At 36.3% G+C, this 16951-nt stretch overlaps 1 protein-coding gene across 3 annotated transcripts in view; it reads left to right on the forward strand.

Annotated features, from left to right (window-relative positions):
- Positions 1–13324, forward strand: part of LOC122746534 (cytochrome P450 3A24-like) — a 51546-nt gene extending 38222 nt beyond the window's left edge. For 2 of the 3 annotated variants that reach the window (XM_043992215.1, XM_043992223.1), the window contains 3 exons: positions 4308–4534; positions 11575–11737; positions 12630–13324. In XM_043992215.1, the coding sequence (XP_043848150.1) occupies positions 4308–4534; positions 11575–11737; positions 12630–12725 (486 nt within the window). In that variant the 3' untranslated portion in view covers positions 12726–13324. The remainder of the gene's footprint in view (positions 1–4307; positions 4535–11574; positions 11738–12629) is intronic. The other variant, XM_043992233.1, reaches the window with a different exon arrangement.
- Positions 13325–16951: the final 3627 nt, after the last annotated feature.

Raw genomic sequence — 16951 nt, forward strand, 5'->3', positions numbered from 1 at the left:
AACAGTACATTACTAATGGCATTTACTACTGTGTCTCCTGTGCCTAGCCTATTCCATTGGTCCTCCACTCTATTTCTTAGCCAGTACAAGATAGTTTTGATAACTGCTGCTTTATAGTAAAGCTCCAGGCTTGGTACCGCTAACCCACCTTCCTGTGAATTTTTTTTCACTATTTCCCTTGATATTCTTGACTTTTTGTTTTTCCAGATGAATTTTGTTATTATTTTTTCTAGCTCTACAAAGTAATTTTTAGGTAGTCTGATTGGTATGGCACTGAATAAGTACATTAATTTAGTTAGAACTGACATTTTTATTATATTAGCTCGGCCTATCCATGAGCAATTGATATCTTTCCAATCATTTAAATCTGATTTGATTTATGTGAAAAGTGTTTTGTAATTGTGTTCATAGAGTTCCTGGGTTTGTCTTGGCAAGTAGACTCCCAAGTATTTTATATTATCTACCGTTAATTTAAATGGAATTTCTCTTTCTATCTCTTGCTGCTGTACTTTGTTGGTCATGTATAGAAATGCTGATGATTTATGTGGATTTATTTTATATCCTGCTAATTTGCTAAAGTTGTTAATTGTTTCAAGCAATTTTTGAGTTGATTCTCTAGGACTCTCTAAGTATACCATCATATCATCTGCAAAGAGTGATAGTTTTGTTCCTCCTTGCCTATTCTAATTCCTTTTTCTTCTCTGATTGCTAAAGCTAACATTTCTAGTACAATATTAAATAATAAAGGTGATAATAGACATCCCTGTTTCACCCCTGATCTTATTGAGAAGGCCTCTAACTTAACTCCATTACATATAATGCTTGAGGATGGTTTTAGGTAGATGCTGCTTATTATTTTAAGGAAAGCTCCACCTATTCCTAAGCTCTCTAGTGTTTTTATTAGGAATGGGTGTTGTATTTTGTCAAAAGCTTTCTCCACATCTATTGAGATAATCATATGATTTTGGTTGGTTTTCTTATTGATGTGGTTGATTATGTTGATAGTTATCCTAATGTTGAACCAGCCCTGCATTCCTGGTATAAATCCCACCTGATCATAGTGTATTATCCTGGTGATCACTTGCTGTAATTTCCTTGCTAATATCTTATTTAAGATTTTAGCATCAATATTCATTAGGGAAATTGGTCTATAATTTTCTTTCTCTGTTTTTGCTTTGCCTGATTTTGGTATCACCACCATATTTGTATCATAAAACGAATTTGGTAGAACTTCTTCTTCATCTATTTTTCCAAATAATTTGTATAATATTGGAATTAATTGTTCTTTAAATGTTTGGTAGAATTCACCTGTAAACCCATCTGGCCCTGGGGATTTTTCCTTTGGGAGTTCATTAATGGCTTGTTCAACTTCATTTTCTAATATGGGTGTATTTAAGGATTTTATTTCCTCTTCAGTTAAACTGGGCAGTTTCTATTTTTGTAAATATTTATCCATTTCATTGAGATTGTTAAATTTATTGGCATACATTTGGGCAAAATAGTTCCTAAATATTGCTTTAATTTCCACTTCATTGGTGGTAAGATCACCCTTTTCATTTTTGACACTGGTAATTTGGTTTTCATCTTTCTTTTTTTTTAATCAAATCAACCAGTGGTTTATCTATTTTATTGTTTTTTCATAACAATGAGCTCTTAGTTTTATTGATTAATTCTATAATTTTCTTGCTTTCAATTTTATTAACTTCTTTAATTTTCAGGATTTCTAATTTAGTATTTAATTGGGGATTTCTAATTTGTTTTTTTTCTAGCTTTTCAAGTTGTGTGCCCAATTCATTGATCTCTTTCTCTTTTTTATTCATATAAGCAGTCAGAGCTATAAAATTTCCCCTAAGCACTGCTTTGGCTGCCTCCCATAGATTTTGGTATGTTGTCTCATTATTGTCATTCTCTTGGATAAAGTTATTGATTGTTTCTATGATTTGTTGTTTGGCCCACTCATTTTTTAGAATGAAAGTATTTAGTTTGCAACTGATTTTCAGTTTACCTTTCCATGGCTCTTTGTTACATACAATTTTTATTGCATCATGATCTGAGAAGGATGCATTTACTGTTTCTGATTTTCTCCATTTGATTATGATGTTTTTGTGCCCTAATACATGGAAAATCTTTGAAAATGTGCCATGTACTGCTGAGAAAATGGTATATTCTTTTCTATCTCCATTCAATTTTTTCCAGACATCTATCATGTCTAACTTTTCTAGTATTCTATTCACCTCTTTCACTTCTTTCTTGTTTATTTTGTGCCTAGATCTAACTCTGAGAGGGGAAGATTCAGATCCCCCAGTAGGATAGTATTATTGTCTATTTCCTCTTGTAATTCATTTAACTTCTCCTCTAAGAATTTGGATGCTATACCACTTGGTGCATACATGTTTAATATTGATATTGCTTTATTATCTATAGTGTCTTTTAGCAAGATGTAGTTTCCTTCCTTATCACTTTTAATTAGATCTATTTTTGCATTTGCTTTGTCTGAGATAAGGATTGCTACCCCTGCTTTTTTTTACTTTAGCTGATGCATAATACATTCTGCTCCAGCCTTTTGCCTTTACTATGTGTGTATCTCTCTGCTTCAGATGTGTTTCTTGTAAACAGCATATTGTAGGATTCTGGCTTTTAATCCACTCTGCAATTCACCTCCATTTTATGGGAGAGCTCACCCCATTCACATTCACGGTTACAATTATTAACTGTTTATTTCCCTGCATCTTCTTTCCCCCTTTGTACTCTTTTCCCCTTTCTTTCCTCCTATTCCACTTGACCAATGTTTTGCTTCTGACCACTGCCTCCCTCAATCTGCCCTCCCGTTTATCAGCTTCCCTTCTTTTTCTGCCCCCTTTCCCCCCACTTTTGCCCTCCCTTCTATCAATACCCCCCCTTTTCCCCTTTCCCTTTTGTTTCCTTAAAGAGTTAGCTAAGTTTCTTCATACAAATGGGAGTGTATTTTATTACCTTCCTGAACCAAGTCTGATGAGAGTAAGCTTGCAACAATGCCTACCCCTCCCTTCTTTCCCTCTGTTTTAATGGGTTCTTTTTGTGCCTCTTCCTTTGATAAAATTAACCACATTCCACCTCTCCCTTTCCATTCTCCCCCTAGTTTTCTTTTCTTCTGTCCCTTAAGTTTCTTTATATCATCACATCAAAGTTGATTTAATAACAATACCTTTACAGAGATACAGATCTCAAGAGTTAAAAGTATTATCCTCCCTCATATGGACTCAAGCAGTTCAACATCATTGAACAACCCTTTTCTCCCCCTTGTTTACCTCTTTATATTTCTCTAGAGTCTTGTATTTGGAGATCAAATTTTCTGTTCATTTCTAGTCTTTTTATCAGGAAGCCTTGGAAGTTCCCTAGTTCATTGAATGTCCATCTTTTCCTCTGAAAGAGAATGATCAGTTTTGCTGGGTAGTTGATCCTGGGTTGTAATCCAAACTCCTTTGCCTTCCTCTATATCATATTTTAAGCCCTGTGATCCTTTAATGTTGAAGCTGCCAGGTCTTGAGCAATCCTGACTGTGGCTCCAAGGTATTTAAATGGTTTCTTTCGCAAGGCAATGATTATCCTATTTGGTCTAAGAGTGATGGAAAAAGGTGATCTTATTGCATCAAAAAGAAGTTCCTGAGTATGTAAAAACTCCAGTGTTCACTCATGAAATCTTCCACCTTTTGAAACCAAGAAAATGACTGTTATCAGTCACATTAGAAAATGAGTGAGACAGTAGCAACAACTCTGTGTGATGATCAACTGTGACAGACTTAGCTCTTATCAGCCATACAATGATCTAAGACAATGTCAAAAGACTCTTGAACGAAAATGCTCTCCATATCCAGTTTTCATGTGTATCTAAAGTAAACTTAACTGAGGTAAATTTTGTCTCACCCTAGATCTCATAGTTAGCCTGGTTTGTGCCAAAAGAAGATCTGGAAGAACAAGATTCATCTTAGCAAAACTTCCTTTTATGGAGGTTCAAGAGTTTTGTTACAGGCTCAAAAGGGGTTATTTTATAAAACATTTATACAGATGCAAATCTCATTTTGACAGAGCTCAGAAGTTGTGATTCACTTTATTAGCACATCGACAACTACAGTGATTCTCAACATTCCATTGGTTCAAGAGTAAAAACACCTCTGTTGCTTTCTTCCTGAAAGTAGTGCTGTAACATCTGGTGACCAGATGTCCAATGGAATTAGTATAGGTTCATTCTAAGACTGAATGAAAGCAAATGTGGTATGTTACCTCAGCATTTAGAACTGACTACTTAGAACTGTTTGTTCTCTCTGTAGGAAGCAGTCACGTATGATGCCCTACTACAGATGGACTACCTAGACATGGTAATAAATGAAAATCTCAGGCTGTTCCCCATAAGCGGAAGGATAGAAAGGGTTGCTAAGAAAACTGTTGAAATCAATGGACTTACAATTCCAAAAGGGACAGTGGTGATGACTCCAGTTTTTGTCCTTCATCGTGACCCAGAACACTGGCCAGAACCAGAGGAATTCTGCCCTGAAAGGTACATGAATTTTTCATCTTCTAAACAATGGTAAAGATTGTTAAATGTGGTCATTCGAGACAGTTTGGAGAGAACACTGAATTGGGAGATAGGATCAGAGTTTGAATCCTGGATTTGTCTTGTTTAGTTTGGTAACTCTTGGCTTGTAACTTAAACTCTCACAACAACCCTATATAATCCCTACTGCAGCTATTTCCATAGCTTAGAGATAGGCATTGTCCCCACTTTTTTTATCGAAGAAGGATCTGAATCTTTTATATATTAAATTATTTGGCATTAGCCCTACAGCTAAGAAGTGTCAGAATTGTGCTTGAATTATTAGTCATTGTTAGAGTTTCCAAGCAGAAAAATGAGTGTTTAAACTGTTTGCCATCTGAGATCTCTTCCAGCTTTAAAATCTGTAATATGTGACTCTTTTAATTAATTATTGTATAAGTTGACTTATAGGTCAATGCAAACATGTGTAGCTATCTTTATGTATCATTTATTTGTAGATTTTTTTTTTTAGTGAGACAATTGGAGTTAAGTGACTTGCCCAGGGTCACACAGCTAGTAAGTGTTAAGTGTCTGAGGCCAGATTTGAACTCAGGTACTCCTGACTCCAGGGTCGGTGCTTTATCCACTGTGCCACCTAGCCACCCCATAGATTTTCTTTAAGACCTTAGATGTGATTAATTTTTTAGGGCATATCAGACAGAGGATATAGTGCTACACAGAGTCAGGAATTCCTGAATTCAAAGCGCATATCTGATACCATTTACCTATATGGCTAAGGGCACTAATAATTCTATTCTATACAGTGACTCTTCCAAACATTTTCATCCCTCCTTAAACCTCCTATTGCCTTTCCTCTTCCAACTCTGAGCTGAGAACTTTCCCTTATGTTTTACAGAAAAAATTGATGCTGTTTTCATTGATCTCTTCCCCCCCCCCTTATATCCCATTGCTCATATTTCTTCTGCCACTAACTCCTCCTTACTCTTGTATCACATGATTAAGTAACATTATTCCTGACCAAGGCTAACTCCTCTACTTGTTCAAGTATTCCCATCTCTTCTTTTTTTCTCCTAAGTAATACTTATTTAATTTTTCAAATGACACTTTTATAGAATCTTTTTTTTCTATTTTATAATTAGGGTTCAATCTTTTTTGTGGCATAAATAAGTCCCATTTTTAGGCTCACAACATTAAATATCATGCTTCTGATAAAATACTTTATTTAAGGCTTCTGGTAGGCAAGGGACTCCAGTGACCCAGTGGATTGTGGAGAAGATAAATAGCTCCTGGCACATAGGAAGGACTTAATAAATGCTTATTCTGCCATCTAAAGATTATAAAAATAGAGTTCCATTAAAGGCTTTTGGTGGAATCCTCAATTCCAGGAATGGGTTTTAGGCTCAGCACATAGAATAATCAATAAACTTCAAGCTGATTCTAATGATGTGCACAGCCTCTAGTCCAAAGGTCATTCCTGGAACTGACAGGTCCCTCCTTTTCCTGGGACTGTCCAGATAAATTCCAAATAGGTATTGACTATAATGGTTTACCCTTTAGTGTAGGGCAGGGGTCAGAAGGAAGGTGGAGGGTATGTTGAAAGGTTCTTGATTATCTTCAGCCTTTTTATGCCTCTCTATGATCTTGCATTTAAAAGTCAAAATTTTGTATTCAGCTCAGGTCTTTTCATCAAGAATGCCTGAATAAAAAGGTAAAAAATGGATTTCCATTTTTCTCCCTGAAGGATTATAATCAGTTTTGCTGGGTAGGTGATTCTTGGTTGTAATTCCAATTCCTTCACCCTCCAGAATATCATCTTCTATGCCCTCTGATCCTTTAAAGTAGAACACGCCAGATCTTGTGTTATCTTGATTGTGGCTCCACAGTACTTGAATTGTTTCTTTCTGGCTGCTTGCAATATTTTCTCCTTGACCTGGGAGTTCTAGAATTTGGCTATAATATTCCTGTATGTTTTCATTTTGGGATGTCTTTCAGGAAGTGATTGGTGGGTTCTTTCAATTTCTATTTTTCCTTCTGGTTCTAGAATATCAGGGCAATTTCCCCTGACAATCTCTTGGAAGATTATGTCTAAGCTCTTTTTTTGATCATGGTTTTCAGGTAGTCCCATAATTTTCAAATTATCTCTCCTGGATCTATTTTCCAGGTCAGCTGATTTTCCAAGGAGATATTTCATACTGCCCTCTATTTTTTTTATTCATTTGGATTTGCTTTATGATGATTTCTCATAAAGTAATTAGCTTCCACTTGTTCAATCCTAATTATTATTATTATTTTATTTTTGGTGAGACAATTGGGGTTAAGTGACTTGCTCAGGGTCACACAGCTAGTGAATGTCAAATGTCTGAGGCCAGATTTTAACTCAGGTTCTTCTGAATCCAAGGTCAGTGCTCTATCTTTAATTAATTCATTTAGAATTTTCCCCAAGTTACATGTAAATACAAAATTTTACATTGATTCTTAAAACTTTGTTTTCTAAATTCTCTTCCTCTCTCTCCCCACCACCCCCTAAGAACTCAAGCAATTCAATGTAAGGTATTCATATGGAGTCATGCAAAACATTTTCACCTTAGTCAGGTTGTGAAAGAAAACAGATGTAAAAAACTTTAGAAAGAGGAACCAGTAAAAAAATATATACTTCAATCTGTATTCATCTACCATCAGTTTTTTCTCTGTAGATGGATGGCATTTTTCCTAAGTCCTTCTCATAGCATCCTGCTCATCATTTCTTATAGCACAATAGTGTTCCATCCTAATCTCAAGCCACACTTTCTTCAGTCATTCCCCAATTTATGTGCACCACCCCAGTTTTGAATTTATTTTTTATAAAAATATCTCTTTTAGGATACCAATCTATTAGTAATATTGATAGGTCAAAGAGTATGCATGGTTTTATAGCCCTTTGGCCATAGTTCCAAATTGCTCTACAGAATGTTTGACTCAGTTTACAACTTTACCAAGAGTGTATTAATGTCTCATTTCCCCCATATCCCCTACAACATTTGTCATTTTCCTCTGCTGTCCTATTATACAATCTAATAGGTATGAGTTGGTAACCAGAATTGTTTTGACCTGAATCTCTCAAATCAGTACTCTCTTACTTTATATTCAAAAGCCTTTTTGAGCCCTTCTAAGGCCTGAGACCAATTCATATTTTTCTTAGAAGCTTTGGATGTAGGAGCTTTGACTTTGTTATCTTCTTTTGAGGGTGTATTTTGATCTTCCTTGTCACCATAGAAACTTTCTAGGGTCAGCAATTTTTCCTGTTTGTTCATTTTCCTAGCCTACTTAATGACTTTTAACTCTTTCTTAAAGTGGATCATTGCTTCCAGTGAGGAGGGGGCACTGTGCCAAGCTTTAGGCAATTTGAGCAGCTCTTCTCTGAGATATTTCTAGGAATTTATAATTTCTAAGTTTTTCCAAGGTTGTATGATTTAAGGAGATGTATGGTTACTACTCCCCTGGCCTGTGATCTGGTCTGCAAGCAATAACAGGCATGCTTTTCCTGCTCTACTGTAGCCAAAAGCTCTGGTGTGCTTGTGCTCCTCCCCTACCTGGGATCACCAACCTGGATGTGAGTATGGGCAAACCAACATACTCCTGCTTGAGTGCTAGCAAAGAGACCCATGTAATCTTCCTCCAGGCAACTGCTCAATCCCTTTATCATCTGTGGGCTGAGTTTTAGAAGTAGTTGCTGCCACTGCTGATTCAGAGGCTCCTGAAGCCTGCTTCTGGTTTTTTGGGGCTGGGTCTGCATAGGCACAGCCTTGCAGGGCTGTGCTCCACTCTCACCTGGTACAACAGACCTTTACTGCAGACCTTCTAAATGATTTAACTAGAAAATGATTTAATCCTGTCCTTTTTGGGGTTCTGCTCCTCCAGGAATTGTCTTACGGCATTATTTGAAGGTATTTGGAAGGGTCTTGGGGATAGCTCAGCAAGTCACTGCCTTTCCTCCAACATCTTGGCCCTATCTCTCCTAACTGATTGCTCCCTTTGTCATCCTCACTCATACTTATTTTAAATCCATCTCAGTCTACTGACTCATTGCCTACTGCCTACAAACACATCTATGTTTCCTCTATGCTGATTAAATCTTCACTTGATCTTTCGCCCCCTGCAATTCTATATCTCCTCTGTCCTTTTTAGCTAACTTCCTCAAAGAGGTTACATTAATATAAAAAGGTACAAAAAGTATCATCAATAGCTGCCTCAACTTTCTCCCCTTTCAATCTGTTCTTCTTGTTTGGACTTTAATGACCGATTTAAAATCTTTTGCTATTGTTTTCTTCTCATTATTTATCTCCGATTTACTCTTCATGATCCCCTTTAATTTTCTTACCAGAGATGCTTGAGTGGTTTGCCACTTACTTCCCAAGCTCATTTTACAATTAGGAAATGGAAGCAAAAACAATTATTTGGCTAGCCCAGGGTCATATAGCTAGTAAGTATCTGAGGCTGGATTTGAACTCAGATCACAGACTTTGGGCTGGGCTCTCTATTCACTGTGATACCTAGCAGTCCATAAAAGTCTTTAGTCTGATTGAAATGTGGTTTCAGTAAGAGATCAATTGTCTCATTGCTTACATTTCTTAGCAATCCAAGGTTTAGAACTGCTACATCATAAATAATATTGATATTAGAACAGGTTGTTGAGAGTTTGTTGCTATTTATGCCTTTCAAGCCCAATTTTGGATTTTTAAAAATAACAATTAACATATAGTCCATGTTGATAAGAAAGCATTGTTCTGGGAAGCAGAGCCAAGATGGCAGAGGAAAGGCAGTAAGTGCCTCGGAGCTCCTCACAGAAGCACTCCAAAAAACTCCAAATAATAACATAAGACAATTCCTGGAGCAGCAGAACCCACAAAAGGGTGGACTGAGAGGATTTTCCAGCCAAAGATGGCTTAGAAGTTCTGAAAACTACCTGTTCACATCCTTTGACATTTTGTCAATAGGGTATTGCTCTTGGTTGTGTGTGCATGTGGGTTTTTATGAATTTTGCTCAACTCCCTATATATTTGAGAATTGAGTCCTTTTTTTAGAGGAACTTGCTATAAAATCCTTTCCTTGCCCAGTTTTTTGTTCTCCTTCAGATTTTGGCTGAATTTGTTTTGTTTGTAAAAAAAACTTTTAAATTTCATATGACCCAAATCATTCATTTTGCTTTCTAGAAAGCTCCCAGTCTTTTGTTTGATAATACCCCCCCCTTATCCATAGGTCTGAAAAGTATTTTTTCCTATACTCCCCTGATTTGCTTATGATATCACCCTTTGTGCCTAAAGCATGCACCCATTTTTTTCATTATCTGGCTAGACAATGTGCAATGTTTATATATGCCTAGTTTCTGTCAGGCTGATTTGCAATTGTCCCAGCAGTTTTTGTTGGTTAATGAGTTCCTGCTCCCAAATTTTAGATCTTTGGGTTTGCAAACACTGGACCATTGTGGTCATTCAATTATACTGTGTACTTAATCTATTTCCTTAATTAACCACTCTATTTATTATTTAGTACTAGATTGTTTTCATGATTACTGCTTTGTAGTATAGTTTGAAAGTTACTACACCCTGCTTATTTCCTTTACTTTTCACTAGTGATTCCCTTGATATTATTGAACTTTTCTTCTTCCAGATGAATTTTGTTCTTTTTTTCACCAAGTGCCATAATATACATGTTATGTATATGTATACACACATGTATATGTACATATATGCACATATGTGTGTACATATATATTTACTAGTTTCATATGGCACTAAATAAGTAAAATAATTTAGATACAATTGTCATTTTTATGATGTTGTTTTGGTCTACTCATAAGCAGTTGATATTTCTCCAATTGTTTAGAGATACTTTTATTTATGTGAAAAGTCTTTTGTATTTAACCACCTTACATTCTTGGTATAAGTCCTACATGGTCACAGTACTCTCTGTGATATATTACTGTGATCTCCATACTACTATTTAAATATTTATTTAAAAGGTTTTGCATAAAGATTCATTAGGGAACTTTTTCAACTGTTTTCATTCTCTGTGTTTGCTTTTTTTTTTTTTTTTTGGTTTAGGCATCAAAATTGTCTTAGTGTTACCAAAAGAATTTTGTAGAATTGCTTCTTTATCTGATTTTAAAAATATCTGTCTACTTAAGTCTTTCTAGTTTTTGCTAAAATCTGTCTGCTCATCACTTCTTATAGCACAATAGTATTCCATTGCATTCATATGCCACAACTTGTTCAGCCATTCCCCTTGTTCAGTCAATTGATGAGCATTCCCCTGATTTCCAATTCTTTGCCACCACAAAGAGAGCTGCTATAAGTTTTTTGTACATGTGTGGCCTTTTTCCTTTTCTATGATCTCTTTGGGATACAGGCCTAAGTAGTGCTATTACTGGGTCAAAGGGTATGCACAGTCCCATAGCCCTTTCTGCATAGTTCCAAATTGCTCTCCAGAATGGTAAGATCAGCTTAAAACTCCACCAACAGTGTTCCTAATACCTTTCTACTCTCTTTCTATTTTACTTTCTGTCATCTACACTTTGATCCTGTTTCATTGGTCTTCTTGATGTTTCCCACAGAAGACACTCTATCTCAGCTCCAAGCTCCTTCTTTGTTCCCCATGCCTGGAATGTTTACCTTCCTCTGCTCTGAGTACTGACCTCTGTAGTTTCCTTTAAGGCCCAATTAAAATCTGACTCTCTACAGGAAGTCTTTCTCAGTTCTTCTTAATTCCAGTGTCTTCCCTCTATTAATTATTTACTATTAATCCTGTACATAGCTTGCATTGTATATATTTCTTTGCATATTGACTTTCCATTAGTTTTTAAGTTCCTAGAGGGCAGAGAAAGTATTTTGCCTCTTTGTGTATCTCCTGCACTTACCACAATTCCTGGCACATAGAAGACACTAAATAAATGTTTATTGATTGATCTATCTATCTCTTCCAGAGTCAGATTTGTTGTTCTTCTCACAATTCTTGGATCTTGTTTTGTCCACTCACCTCTTATCTTCTGCCATTTTGGAACAAAACAGGTTCAGCAAGGAAAACAGGGAGAGCATCAACCCCTATGTATACCTGCCCTTTGGTGTTGGTCCCCGAAACTGTATTGGGATGAGATTTGCACTTATGAGTATGAAAGTTGCTATTAGCCGACTCCTGCAAGAATTTTCCTTCAGAACTTGTAAAGAGACACAGGTGAAAAGCCACATCTTTTCTTTTAATACCTGGGATCTTTGAATGAAGATGATTTTCTTTTCTTTTGCTTTCTTTCTTTCTTTCTTTCTTTCTTTCTTTCTTTCTTTCTTTCTTTCTTTCTTTCTTTCTTTCTTTCTTTCTTTTATTTTTTGGCGGGGCAATGAGGGTTAAGTGACTTTCCCAGGGTCACACGGCTATTAACTGTCAAGTGTCTGAGGCCTGATTTGAACTCAGGTCCTTCTGAATCCAGGGCGGGTTGTTTAACCACTGTGCCACCTAGTTGCCCCCGATTTTACCACATGGACAAATTTAATTCAACACAATTTGCCTATTTATTGTGAGCAGGCTATTAAAACTAAGTTACCATTATTAATATGGAAATATGCAGAAGGCCAAGAGACTAACAATGAAAGTGATTTTGGTTAAATAATTTGATTTGATTATAATAACAATGACAATAATACAAAATTCTTGGTTGTAAACAACATGGTTTTTGAAAACCAAAGTATAGGAGACCCTTTTAATTCCTTTGTTTTATGAGACAAAAAAAAATGCTGTGTTAAAATTCATGGAAGTGAAAAAAAATCTCTTAATTTCACCATAATTTTTTATTCTACTTTATAGGAGACCGGTATTAATAAAATCTGAGTATATAATTAATATATATGTATTATATTATGTGATAGTCCCTGAGGTTAAAGCTCCATAGTGTTTCTGTTACAATCATATCACTCTAACGCTCCTTTCCATGACATTCTAGCTAGTTTTTTTTTCATTTGCATAATCTTCTTTTCCATAATTTATCATAAAAATTTGTAACCACTTCTCTTTTTCTCCATTGTTTGGCAATGTTCATTTATTTTACTCTAATTATTCTTCTTTATTGTTTTAGGTTCCTGTAAAGTTGAACAGACACTCACTCCTTTCTCCAGCTGTACCCATTTATCTGCAGCCTGTAAGAAGGAGCAAGAAGGCAAACCAACATTAGCAATCCTCCATCTACTTCTACTCACCTCCTAGTGTCTAAAACCACTGAATCCTAGGAGTTAAAAAGTAATTTGATTTACATTTTCAACAAAAGAAAGAAACAGAATTTTTTCCCTAAAATCTGCCAACAATGAGTAATTAGCTGTTAGAAATGGTCTTTTGGAAATCTCTATGTCTGAGGGCTATTATTTAATGTTCAGTAGTGTAAAGTGTCACATACCCTGATCCAGCTGATCATGGTGTAAAATGACTTACTCCAAATAGATTTGTGCCACTTGATATTACTAGTAGTAGGCCTCCACCAGTCGTGGACAACCATGGATCAGCGCCTTGAAGAGCCGCAGGCCACAGTGTGGCTGTGCAGTCTGATGTGGGAGCCGCAGCTCCTGAGTGACTTATAACCAGTAACTGCCGCATTCCGTGTTGTATCTACCCCATGGGGAGTAGCTGGAGTCTCCTCTCCATGCACTGGTCTGGGCGATAAATATGAAAAACAAGCTGTTGCCCATGCAGCAGGTTTTCCCTCTCCGCAACATTGGTGGATACAAAGGAGAGGCAGAGCCAATACAGTTTGGCACCAGTGCCGCTGCAGGAGTTGCCAGAAGGACGTGATGTCCAACATCCAACTACCTATAGGACTCCGACTCCTGATTTTTTTCTTGGGGTTAACTCCCGAAGCCTTTCCCACAGATGGGTATAACCGCAAGGCAGTGGAGGTTTAAAATAAGGGTTTCCTTCCCCTAGGCGGATTTGAGACCCACCTGCCCGAAGAGACTGGTTTTAAGGCGCCAGTGACTTGCATTCGCCCCTTCTCCTGTTAGTGGAAACAGTTCCGCCATGAGAAGGCCAGGACTTGGGCTTCGGTTGTCAAAGGCTATATGAGACGCATGCTATTGGAGCATTTTATAGAGAGTGGGAGCTTATCCCCACTCCTACCACAGCATGATATTACTAGGCTATAGTTATTCAATGTAGAAACATAGAGAAAACCATTGATTAAATATCTGTTCGTTATTTTTATCAACAATAGTCCTTGACAATTATAATTATACTGAATACAGTCAAATGGGGGGGGCATCTATTTTTCAATTTCTGTTTTTTCCCCCCATTTTCCCCTTTGGTTCTGCGTTTTCTTTCATGACATATCTACTATAGTAATATTTTTTCCATTACTTTACATGTATAACCTACATTAAATTACTTCCTGTCTTGGGGGGGGGGGAGGAGGAGGAAGGAACAAGTAGAGAACAAGTAAGTTTGGAACACAAACTTAAAAAAATGAATGTTAACAATTGCTTTTACATGTAACTGGAGAAAAATAAAATATCTGTTCTTTAATCTTCTGCATTGGACAACTATGCTGCCATAAATCACAAAGAGATTTCTCGAAGCCTCTTGGTTAATGTCCAGTATCCCTTTATGTCATATCAATAATACTTAGGTGGATGGGCAATGTGTTGGGTTTGATTACTTTATTTATTTATTTTTTTGCTAATTAAATGATCAGAATGTTGATACAGTAGTCCAGTTTAACCATTCATAGCTTGGTTAGTGGACAAATAGTTCAGTTTCTTTTTATTTTTCCTTTCCACAAACATTTGAGTGTAAACACTGACTTAGGTTTACTTAGATCAAGTTAAGTCCTAGGGATTGTTACATGCCACACTTTTATGGTTCTGTCGCTATTAAAGGTTTCACCCAAGTATATCAGCATTTTTCTCCTTTCTTATTCTCTATAATTGTAAAGGGATCTTCAGTTTTCACTGAAATATTTATGCTAGCAATTTAACAAATACAGAAATACAGGTTTTCTTTCAAGTGACAAAAAGTGTAAAAGATGTTTTATACCCAGCTTGTAAACAGTAAAAACAACTCTCCTTATCCATCTGGTTGGCCTGTATTTCACCCAAGGGTATGTTGTGGATGAGGTATAATCAAAACAGGAAAAGATGTGGGGCCACTAGAAAGCCAACCCATAAGAAAGTTTGTTCCTTCTTACACAGTAGTCCTGTACAAGACGAGTTTGATAGAATTCTGTTATTTGTAATCTCCCCTGCTTGAATTTAAGTCCTTGGCCTATTAAAAAAGGTTTTCCCAATGTGTGAAAGAAAAGTCAATGATGAAGTACAAAATAGGGCTAGTAAAAAGACTGGATGTTGTTCCAGCAGGAACGTTTGATACTTTTTTCACCATCTCCAATCAATAATCAGTTTTTCTTTTGTAATGTTCCTTGTGTTTATTTAGTCATTTCCACACTTTTTGACCACTCTAGTGTAAACCTACATTATCTCATCCCTGCACTGTTTCAATACTAGAGTAGGTGTGTAACTGGGGTACCCTCCCCTTGAATTTTTCCCTACATGAGTCAGTCTCCTGGATCCATACCAGAATATTCATCCTAAAATATTATTTGCTATATTCCATTCTCCTAATCAAATGTTCCATTTTTTCATTGTTTAAAGGTTTAAACACAAACTCCCCGTATCACATGTACACATTAATAAAAATAATCTTAAACATATTTTTCAAAAGTCATATTTAATGTGGTATAAAGGTTGATCAGTCATATTGGGCAGCAAGCTTGCATAGTGGATTGGGCAGTTGGCTTAGAATCAGGAAGACTCATGTTCATGGGTTCAAATCTCGCCTCAGACACTTACTAGTCACGTGAGCCTGGGCAAGCTACTTAACACTGCCTCATTTCCAAATCTCTAAAATGGGCTGAGAAGGAAATGGCAAACTATTCCAATATCCTCACCAAGAAAACCCCAAAAGGGTTAAGAAGAGTTGGACACAACTCTAAAAACTCAACAATAAAAAAGGTGAAATCAATACTGTTGTCAGATCTGTGGACCCACATGCTTTGTGACCATTGGCAAGTAATATATCCAGTTTTGCTAAAATTTATTTCTATAAAATGCAGACAATACTTGTTTTATCCTAACTCTTAAGGTTATTATGAGGAAAGCACCATTGAAGCTTTAAAGTAATAAATAAACATGAGGTACAGTGATGATCACAATGAAATATCCTTGACGTCCAGGGAGAACTGAATGAAAAATGGCTTCTATATACAGAGTCCCTTGAGATGCCCTTGTTTGTTTGTAGTTTGACCACATACTCACTGTTTTTTAGTAAGAATGATCACCTTGGGACAGCTAGGTAGTGCAGTGGATAAATCACTGGCCCTGGATTCAGGAGGACCTGAATTCAAATCTGGTCTCTGACACTTGACACTTACTAGTTGTGTACCCTAGTCAAGTCACTTAACCCTCACTGTCCCACAAAAAAAAGAATGAATGATCAACCTATCATTTCTTTACGTATCAACTGATGGAATTCTTCTGGTTTTACCTTACATGCTTCTTTGTTTCATGGACTCCTATGACAATTGTGTGGTCTTCCTTGTACTTGATCTACATTGCCTTTTGTTTTTAGTTAATGTTTTGACTATAAATGTCTTATTTTCATGAAAAGATTATAAGCTCTTTAAAAGAAAAGACCATGTATTATTCTTCCTTTTAATCCCTTACTGTGTGTAGCTTAATATCATATTTTAGTTGACTTTCAAAAATGTTACTGATTGATAAATACAAATGCAATACTACTGCTGTAAACATAACTAAAATAAATAAAAATAAAATTTATTCCCTGATCATGGTGGGACAGTGGTTCCAACACAACACAAGGAGAACAGATAGTACACTATCTTTCTTTGGTTCTCAATCAATTAATGGAAACATATCATTATTGGTGATTGTGTTAAGCAGTAATTCACAGATAGGAATTTCACTTCATTAGAGAAGGGTAGGGTAATAGAGTAAAGGTAGAGATGCAACATTAAAAAGACAATTAACAATTTAGAAATTAACAGTTGGTGGCAAAGAATTAGAAATCAAGGGAATCCCTATCCACCAGGGAATGGCTAAAGAAGTTGTGGTATATGAATATAATGCTTAAGAAATGATGAATAAGTATATTTCAAAACATCCTGGACTTACATGAACTGATGCTGAGAGAAGTGAGCAAAATGAGGAGAACATTGCACACAGTAACTGCAGTGTTGTTCTCTGGTCAACTATGATTGACTTATCTCTTCTCAGTTATATGATGATCCAAGACAGGGTGCACCTCCCTTTTGCCTGAGTGAGACTGACCTTTCCTGAAGTCTTCTAAATTATCACTGGTTGGAAGACTGTGTCTCTCTGTCTCTTTGCAAGTTCTGTA

Source organism: Dromiciops gliroides, chromosome 1, assembly GCF_019393635.1.
Source record: "Dromiciops gliroides isolate mDroGli1 chromosome 1, mDroGli1.pri, whole genome shotgun sequence".
Classification (NCBI taxonomy): Eukaryota; Metazoa; Chordata; class Mammalia; order Microbiotheria; family Microbiotheriidae; genus Dromiciops; species Dromiciops gliroides.